Source organism: Macrobrachium nipponense, chromosome 6 (genome assembly GCF_015104395.2).
Source record: "Macrobrachium nipponense isolate FS-2020 chromosome 6, ASM1510439v2, whole genome shotgun sequence".
NCBI lineage: Eukaryota > Metazoa > Arthropoda > Malacostraca > Decapoda > Palaemonidae > Macrobrachium > Macrobrachium nipponense.
In genome coordinates this window covers 13,114,230-13,124,229 of record NC_061108.1, presented here as the reverse complement: position 1 = coordinate 13,124,229, position 10,000 = coordinate 13,114,230, and the positions used below count along the sequence as shown (strand labels likewise).

General features: G+C 33.4%; 1 protein-coding gene across 1 annotated transcript in view; it reads right to left on the bottom strand.

Annotated features, from left to right (window-relative positions):
- Positions 1-1,334, bottom strand: part of LOC135216920 (atrophin-1-like) — a 26,957-nt gene extending 25,623 nt beyond the window's left edge. The window contains exon 1 of the mRNA XM_064252467.1: positions 139-1,334. Within this exon, the coding sequence (XP_064108537.1) occupies positions 139-163 (25 nt within the window). The 5' untranslated portion in view covers positions 164-1,334. The remainder of the gene's footprint in view (positions 1-138) is intronic.
- Between the last annotated feature and the right edge of the window lie 8,666 nt (positions 1,335-10,000).

Sequence of the window (10,000 nt, the reverse complement as noted above, 5' to 3'; positions counted from 1 at the left end):
TGCTAAGCATACAGAAGTACACATATATCCTCTAATTAAAATAACAGAATGGACAAAAACAGGCCAAAGATGGATCCTCGCCAAATATTACTATGCACGTGCATTAACCTTACAGTGTTCAATCCCAACAGTACTGACCTCTTAATCCAAATAAGTTCTTCATGGTTTTCGAGTGACCGGAAGACGAGTGACGACGAAAACGTTCAAGCACCTCTAAGCTTTGCAGTAGACGATGCTGCTATCCATCACAAATGGAAAAACATCATTCCAAATGAAACTTTCTTCGAGACGTCTTTAGTTTCCGAAATACACAACATGTCAGAGAATCTTTACGTCACCGTCATTGAACTTTCTGTAACGAGCACCAAAATATATAAACAAGAATTTCCAAAAATAATGAGGTTTCAGAACGTCAGCATTGTCCACAGTCTTCACCAGATCACTAACATCCAAGTCTCGTTATTCAGTGTTTTAAACGTGTTACTCACAACTGGCGAGAGAAAGGGTGAAACTAAGAGACCTCGAGTAGCGTTCCAACCAAGCATCCGACAAGAATTATCAATTAAGCCTCTAAGAAAATCGTCTCTCTGTCTTTTTTAATGACGTTAAAATGCCATCAAGCTACTCGTTGATGGAGTAAGTGAGATGGACAGATATCTTAAAGGTCTTACGCGGTCTCCCGTTATGAAGATGTTGAGGATAAAAGAAAATTATGGTCCTAGATGTTTCCAGTTGGTGTCGCTCGCTAAGAGGATTCTGGTTGGTGTACAAGTACAAATAATAATACCGTTAAAGCGTCTCAGGATCGCCGTGGCTGAGTCTCTTGAGGCTGCTCAGTAAACGGTTAAATGTATCTTTATATCACTGCACTGCTTTGTTTCTCAAGGGTTGGTGTCCTTAAAGGAATACCAGAAGACTTCCTTTTTTCCGAAGTCTTTGGTGCGAAAACGTTATTTCCAGAGTCAGTCCTGATGAAAGTCTTGTAAAATTTCGGTTAGGTCAGTCTTGCGTCGGTTTCAAATAGCCGGCAGTTGGGAGCTGGAAATATCTATGGAAGCTTCCAGGTGCTGTTTGTCAAAAATAAATAAAGAAACAAAAAAGATGATGTCCAAAGCGTGCCACCTCTCTGGAAGGCTTCTCTTTCCCTTTCCTCCTTGTGTAGGTTTCCCTTAGAACATCCCAGCGCAAAAGGGACAAGGAACGAAAGAGAGGGAGAGAGCGAGAGAGAGAGAGAGAGCAAGAGAGAGCGAGATATGTGTGTGTGGACACTACGAGTAATAGCCAGCCTTTGGCATCCCTCCCTGTGCCTCGAACCTTAAACAAGAAGGGTTGGGTGTGCACGGGGCACGGGGAAGCTTTGAGTGGCCTAGTACAGGTAGAAATCGGGGGAAATGGAGAGAGAGAGGTCCTGGTGATAAGGGGGAGGAGCTACGCTGGCAGGTAGATGTAGGTCGTGGCGCTGATCTGCGCGAGAGGAGAGAAAGAAGGGGGACACTAGTAGAAGAGAAAGACAAAATGGAAAGAAAAAATAATTTATGGGAGGGGGAAAGACGCCGCTCTCCTCTTCACGTTAATCTCCCTAGCAATAGTAATTTGCGACGATAAAAAGGAACGGGCGTCTCAAAAGCTCTTCCTTCATATTTCAAAGCAAGTAGAGGCGAGGAAGCTTAGAACCTATGTGTGAAAAGACCAATATCAGACCTGTTACCTTACCTGAATTAATTGGATTCGAATTAATTTTCTACTTTCTTTTTGCAACTTCATTGCGTGTGTGTGTTTGTTACGAAATCCCTTAAGAGGTCAAGGCATAGTTTTCACAGATGCGAAGAAACTGAAAACCACACTTTCAAGAGTCTCGGAAAACTTCCGAAATTTCTTAGCATTCAAAAAATTTCCATTAAACTCGCAAATGATCTGATACGAGGCAATCTGACGAATAAAGCTTTCCATCCAGCTATTAGTATGCAGATCCAGGTAAAAAAAAGAAGGATTTCCAGCAAAGGCCTCGTTCCAGGATTCTGGGTATTAAAAGAGAAAGGACGAGGGAGCGCCGTCGAGTGCCTCTCGAAACAAAATTTACAGCCATTCCAAAGAATGAGACGTATTTATTTTTCTTAAGGTATACGTAAGGAATGAGTTGTCCGAAAAAAAAAAATATCTAGGAGAAAGTTGATTAAGCCTTCGGAAGATCTCTACCCTCCATACTTTAGGATATAGAATGTCGATCCAGGCTCCTCCCTTCCCCGTCCCCTCCTTCCTTTCCGACCCCTCTGGAGCAGCCGGCCAACCAAGATCAACCCCCCCACCACCCAGCCCATCCCGGAAATGCTATAGTACAGTTTGCTGGCAAGACTACCAATGCTGTACTCCTTACGAGTATGCTATGATCTCGATCTTGCAGGAGATTTCATAAGAAGAATCATTATAAAGACTAGAGATGAAATATTTCAAGTAACATATTTTAATAAAATTAAAATAATGAGTAAGAGCTACTTCAATCTTTGTTACTTGAAGTATGTTCGTTTCCCGCAACTCTTAGCGACTCCAAAATAGCTTACTATAAATAACTAATGCTTAAAAAAGTGAAAACTGGCTAGACTCGTTGACTCGCAAAGATGGGGCAGGAGCGGAATCATCGATATGACAGCTCGGGTATTTATATTTTTTTACGGTCTTTGAAGCTCAAGTTTCTAATATTTAGAGGTAAAACGATCATTTATCAACCTCGGTTTCTCTAAAGATTCGGGTTCCACAAATGATGAATGAGATGAGAAAAGGAGGAGAGGCTGCAGTGTGTATTCTAGGGTAAGTTTAACATAATAACACACAAACACACATACACACACACACACACACACACACACACACATATATATATATTATATATAATATATATATTATACATACATACATACATACATGTATGTATGTATCTATATATACTAATGTATATATATATATATATTTTATATATTATGATATATATATATGTATATATATATATATATATATATATATATATATATATATATTTATTTATATAGTAACTATGGGTCTTAGATTCAAAAAGAAAAATTTGCCCTTTAGACTCTACGAGGAAAAGATCGTGCAAGTAGAAAATTAGTGAGCGAAAGGGCTAAGGATCAGCGTACATTTTTTCCCTTTCTTATCGAGAAGGAATCATTGTGCATTACAACATCGAGGTCACAAGGCATAAGTCAAAGGAACATGAGATAATTGATGTTTTGTAAGATAAACAATTGAGGACAATAAAACTTATCTTGGCTTTGGTGCCGTAAAATGCAGATAAAGACAAAAGACTTCAAGGGCCGTGAACGGTTGAAATTTATATAATTATGCTTTGATCAAGAAACAAGATAATCATTCCTGCAATGGCAATAAATTGATGTGTATTGCAATGAAGGTTTGTCATTCATGATGAACTAATCCTGACAATTTTTTAGCGAATGCGTGTTCAAGCACTAATAAACCTGGACATCACCAAGACTTAGTGAATAATAGTGAACCCTTCGACCACTTAAAAATTTTTTTGCTTAAAAGGCAACGAGGAGAATGTTTCGTCAGGCCCAAGTCAATAAAAAAAAAAATACATAGACAATCTGACATTATGATTAGCGCAGTTTGTAAAGTTGCCAATAGGTACGGTTATGTCTTAGGATGAAAGGGAAATGACCTACTAGTGACGGTAGTCTTAATATAGTAGTGGTATTCTTAAATAAATAGAGGATCTGGTATTACCATCACCGCTAAAATCATTGCTATCAATTTTTTTTATTCATGGCACCCAAGTTAAGGTGTTATTAATTCGCATTATCAACTGTATCGACATTATTTGGCCACCGTCAGTGTAAAGCGCCATCAGTAAATATTCTTAACCATACGTGGAGCCGAACCGCTAGACAGGCAGCCTCTTCTCTTGCTAATAACGTAATTCCGTCTAGTGATACACCTCAATGTAAGAGAACGAAATTCATGAAATTCTATTACTGTTACTAATATCAGTATGATAATTATTTTTACCTCCAGGCGCAGTAACAATAAAAGAGAATTTGGCCTTTTCAACTGCATTACATGTTATTTATTTTCCTATATTTCTTTTGATTCAACGGTTTTTATCTTTTTTTTTATTGTACTTGAAAGACTCGAAATTGTGTCTGTAACGGGATTCATGTCTCCTGGGTAGATATTACTCTTACTCGAAATGTTTCAGCTAAATAAAAAAAAAAAAAAAAATCCGGTGTATTTTTTCCACATGAATTTTTGGAATATTGAGTATGATTTAACATCATGAGAGAAGACAATAAGATGACCAAAATATTTGAATATCAATGTAACTGAAACGGTTCTACATTATTATTATTATTATTATTATTATTATTATTATTATTATTATTATTATTATTATTATTATTATTTTATTATTATTGCAGCTGGCCATTGTACTTTCGTTGTCCAAACTCGCAGTGCCACGAACAATATGCTAGTACTGCATCCTCAACGAAAATACAACGAATCGAAATGCACCAAAGCTGTATTCAAGGAAGCATTCAACAAATTAAAATGCTACAAACGGATGAAGTATACATAAGCGGAAGAAAAAAGGTTATAAAAAAAATTCTCATGTATATAATGTTTTAGACTAATGTCAATATAGAGAAGACAAAACGGACAGAAAACAATTTCCCATAATTGCCTTCGACCTTTCCAAGCACAACATAATTTATGTGGACTAGTCACACAGGACACTGTAATATGATACAGTCTCTGAGGCAGGCTGCACCCTAGTATACTGCGATAACAACAGCCAACGGCTGGCTCCATCATCTTAACAACAATATGAATATTGCCTTCACTAACTGTCGCATGTCAACAGCTTAGTCAATTACTCAGTTCTTGTAAATTTTCTACTAACAATCGATGACAGTTTTAATATTCATATATAGAAGCAAACACAAATACACACTCACACTATATGTATATATATGTATATATATATGTATATATATATATATATATATATCTATATATATATCATATATATATATATATATAGAGTATATATATTATATATATAGATAGTATATATAGATATTATATCTATCTATGTAACTATATATATTATATATATATATTATATCTTATATATATCATATATAATATATACTATATCTATATCTATCGATATATATATAATACCTATATATCTACAATATATATAATATATTACACACATCTATATATATATATATATATATAATATATATATGATATATATATATACTATATATATATATATATAACATATAGTTATTATATATATATATATATATAATATATATATATATACATATATTATATCATATAATATATATAATATATACACACATATATATATATATATATATATATATATATATATATATATATATATATATATATATATATATATATATATATATATATATATATATATATATATTCATATACATTGCGTTCACCATTATTCGTTTTATGGGGAATTAGGAAATCACTGCACGCAGTAAGCAACGATACACTAGTCTCAAAACGCATATGAGTAATTTGGTGAAAACAGCCGCACAAGGTTTTATCGATACTGATCAATTACCCATAAATCACCAACGCAGATCAATATCTATTATTTACAGACAAGAATATTAATTGCATAGCATAAATCATGATCAACTGAACAAATCTGTCTTTGTGATATTTCACTTGTTTATGAGGATAAAGTGATTTCTGCACAAGACGTTGCTTAGTGATTCTGCAAAGTAGAGAGAGATAAAAAAATAAAATAAAATAATAAAAAAATAGAATAATAAAAACAAAAATAAAAATAACAAAATATTAACATTAAAAATATAAATACGAAAAATAAAAATAACTTGTGTAATATGGTTGTACTCATTATCATTACTACTACTATTATTATTTTATTATTATTATTATTATTATTATTATTATTATTATTATTATTATTATTATTATTATTATTACTATTGTTTCTCAAAGGGGATAAATACATTGAACGACTAGGAAATAGAGATAACCATTGAGTACAGCAAAAATAAAACGAGAGTAGGAAACATTTTGGAATTCCTGCAACAACTATGATAATTTGAAACTCATGTTTTGCAACTCTGCACGATCCCGGCAATATTATTAATAATAATAATAATAATAATAATAATAATAATAATAATAATAATAATAATAATAATAATAATAATAAAATACCTACGTAACAATTATTTTTCCCATAAATAATATTTAAACATCCAAGAGAGTCCACTGAAAACAAATGGTAGTAAATTCCCTCATATATTCAGCAAGCGTAGATACAAAAGATTACTTGCTTTCCTGCGTTGAAATCACCGAAATCCATATTGATATGGTGCATATAAATATTAATTGAAACTACTCATAGGATTTACATATGCATATGTAAAACACATAAACAGTGCCTGTAAGTATTTTATACATGTTTTACACGTATATAAAATCTATAGTTATCTTCAGTGTCTGTTTTATATAGCATCCCACTAAGAATACCGCAATTTAGGGCCCGGTTATCGTTAAGAAGGTGGCGTATATTCAAGTGATTTCAACGCACTACAACAAGTAGTCTTTTGTATGTATGATTACTGAAAATGCAGACAAACGAAAAAGTTAATAACAAGAAAAACGCTTCTTGTGTAACTGCATTATAATTTAATCAAGAGAAAGCGTCTACCCAATAGTAATAATAAATAATAATTTAATCATTCGACTGAAAGAAGTACCCTTACATGAACGCGTAAAATATCCGATGGATATAATTCATATTTTTCATAAGAATGGTTTTCTGATTTTTCCTACGATGTTGGCTGGGGGTAGAATTACTATAGCGATTACGGTAGTGCTTGGTATCTTCACTTATATGCCATGGGCATATGTTGCCAGTTATTTATTCGAAGACATCGAAATTACTCAGGGTCAGATTAGATTATGATAAGAATATGTATAACATGAGCAATGGCCATTTTATTTCACACAGTGCGAACCTGTTAAATTACAGTCTGGGGTTACGATCGAAATTCTACGTGTTTGGACAACAATACCGAAAATTATTATAAAAAAAACATTTTCATTTTAAAAAATCAAGAAATAAACACTCGTTATGACACTGATCTATGGTCCTATTTGAAGGTAAAATGTACTTAATACTTACACGCATATAAATGAATGACAAATGCAAGCAACGATTTACGATTTTCTAAACTTTCCAAAACGCTTTACAATTAGATCATCATGGAGTACGATGGGATTCCACCCATCAGTTATATGTTAGTTCCACATACATTTGGATCCATGAATGTAAAATCATTCTCATTATGGTATTGTAGTGAAATAGCGTGACCCAGGCAGCATTATTTGTTCTTATAGATATATATATATATATCTATATATATATATGTATATATCTACAAACACCCACACAAACACACACACACACATACACACACCACACATATATATATATATATATATATATGTAAATACATATATATAATACAGACAAAAGTAAATAATGTCGGCAGGGTCGCATACAGACAGAGAGACACACACATATACATATATGACAATATATATATATATATATATATATATATATATATATATATATATATATATATATCACTGCAAAGGGAGAGAGAGTGTGATGGAGGTTCTTAGTACATACTCTCGCATTTAAACTATTAAGACTGGTCGCAAACTTCAAGCTGATTTATTGTCAACCGGAAGATACGCTAAACTGATTAATGATTACAGAAATCCTGGATGGTCATTACCAAAAAAAATAAAATAAAATAAAAATAAAAATAAAAACGTAGTGAACAAATAAGGCAGTAAAAGAAAAAAAGAATAGAGTATTTTTTGTTCATCAATGGAGAGAAAATCAGTCAATCACTGCGGCACTCAGCATTGCGTTTGATTTGTGTTGCATCTCTAAAAGCGCCAACATTCCATTAGTTAAAAACATCACGGCGCAACCAACTCACTTTTGTCCTTATGATTCGGTCACTTTCACATGCAGGAGGAGATGATATGTCTTGTATCTACACATTCTACGTTATTTCTTCGTTGGGAGGAAAACCAACTGTTTTATATATATATAAATATATATATATATATATATATATATATATATATATATATATATATATATATATATATATATATATATATATATATATATATAGATAGAGAGAGAGAGAGAAGAGAGAGAGAGAGAGAGAGAGAGAGAGAGAGAGAGAGAGAGAGAGAGAGAAGTATTAGAATGACCAGTAAAGGCTGATTAAGGAAAGATTAGGACATCACCTATTAATAAAGAAAGGGACGCACATGGAGACGGGCAACGTTAATTATGATAAATCAATAACAGTGTGGAAAACTAAAAGAAAATAATTCAGCTGAGAGAGAGAGAGAGAGAGAGAGAGAGAGAGAGATCTTATCAAGCTTTCCCTAGCCATGGAACTATGAATCCATAAAATAGCAACTGGAGAAAATGAAGGCGTCACTAACCTCCAGGACCTACAAAATACCAGAGAACCTGAACGTCAGTCAATTCAGCCACAATGATAGAAGACTAGAGGAAATGTTTCAAGAAAATTTGATGATAATCATGCCAATACGTACAACGAGGTAAAGCAACTATAAAAGAAGTACTGCGCAGAACATTATCTAACTTTCAGCGTTTGGGAATGTTTTCTTTTAAAAATGTCATTTTACTCGGAAAACACGCAAAATTTAATTCGAGACAAGAATAAAACATTGGTCTAAGACCTTCCACAAGAAGAGAAAGGAAAAGAATTCCAGGTTAAGAAGAAAAGAATAAGAAGAGAGAGAGAGAGAGAGAGAGAGAGAGAGAGAGAGAGAGAGAGAGAGAGAATTCTGCTACCTGCAAGCGATAACATGTAATTTGTTTTTTATAGCGTTGAACACCTCCAATCTGATACCAAATTAAACACCAGCAAGCAGGTTTAAATAGGATCAGCAGAGCAACGTCTCTCGGGCTTCTATTTTCAAAATGCAGCGCTAAACAGAAATGAGATACAATCAAGATACCTGTCCTAATCTTAAGTATGTCACAGACGCGTTCGGTTTGCTGTCGAAACCCAGACTTTAGAACCTTCTGCAACTCGGAGATTGCACGGAGTCAAGGTCTTCCACTTGGGGTTCTTTTCTTGGGACTTTGGATAATTGGGATAAGCAGTATGATTAAGCGAGCATGTCTTAACCAGATTTCTATTATAACTGTAAGCGAGTGGCCTCCTAAGCCGAGGTTTGAGCTGCCGTCTGAAAATTTACATTATTGATTGATTTATTTATTTCGAGTTATTTGGCACCATGATATCAACGGTCAATGGGGCTGGTATCGAACTCTCGAGCCTAAAAGATTTATTGATTACTTACAGACTGGCGTTCAATCGATAATACATCATCTATTTCGTATAATGTTGACCTAATTTTAATGCAAGTAAAGCTATGACCTTTCCAAGGGCCTTTAAATAGTGCAACTATAATAAATAAATAAATAAGTAAATAAATAAATAAATCAATCAATCAATCAATCAATCAATCAATCAATCAATCAATCAATCAATAAATAAATAAATAAATAACAAGGCATTCTGCGTCCACCTTTTTTCTTTTTTAATCTTATTATTTTTTTAGTGGCTCGCCTTGCGATTTTAAAAGACATCTCTTTCACCTGATGATAAAAAAAACGAATCGAAAAAATCAGCATAAAAAAATTAAACAGCAGATGTCCATGACAGGACGTGGTTACGTAATATATGAGAATCTGAAGAAAATAACTTTGAGATCACTGTTCCGTAACCAGGACACTAGACACCTTCTCGCACATGACGAACCAGCTTCTCTCAGGAAAAGATAAATGAGAAAGACAAAAGAAATT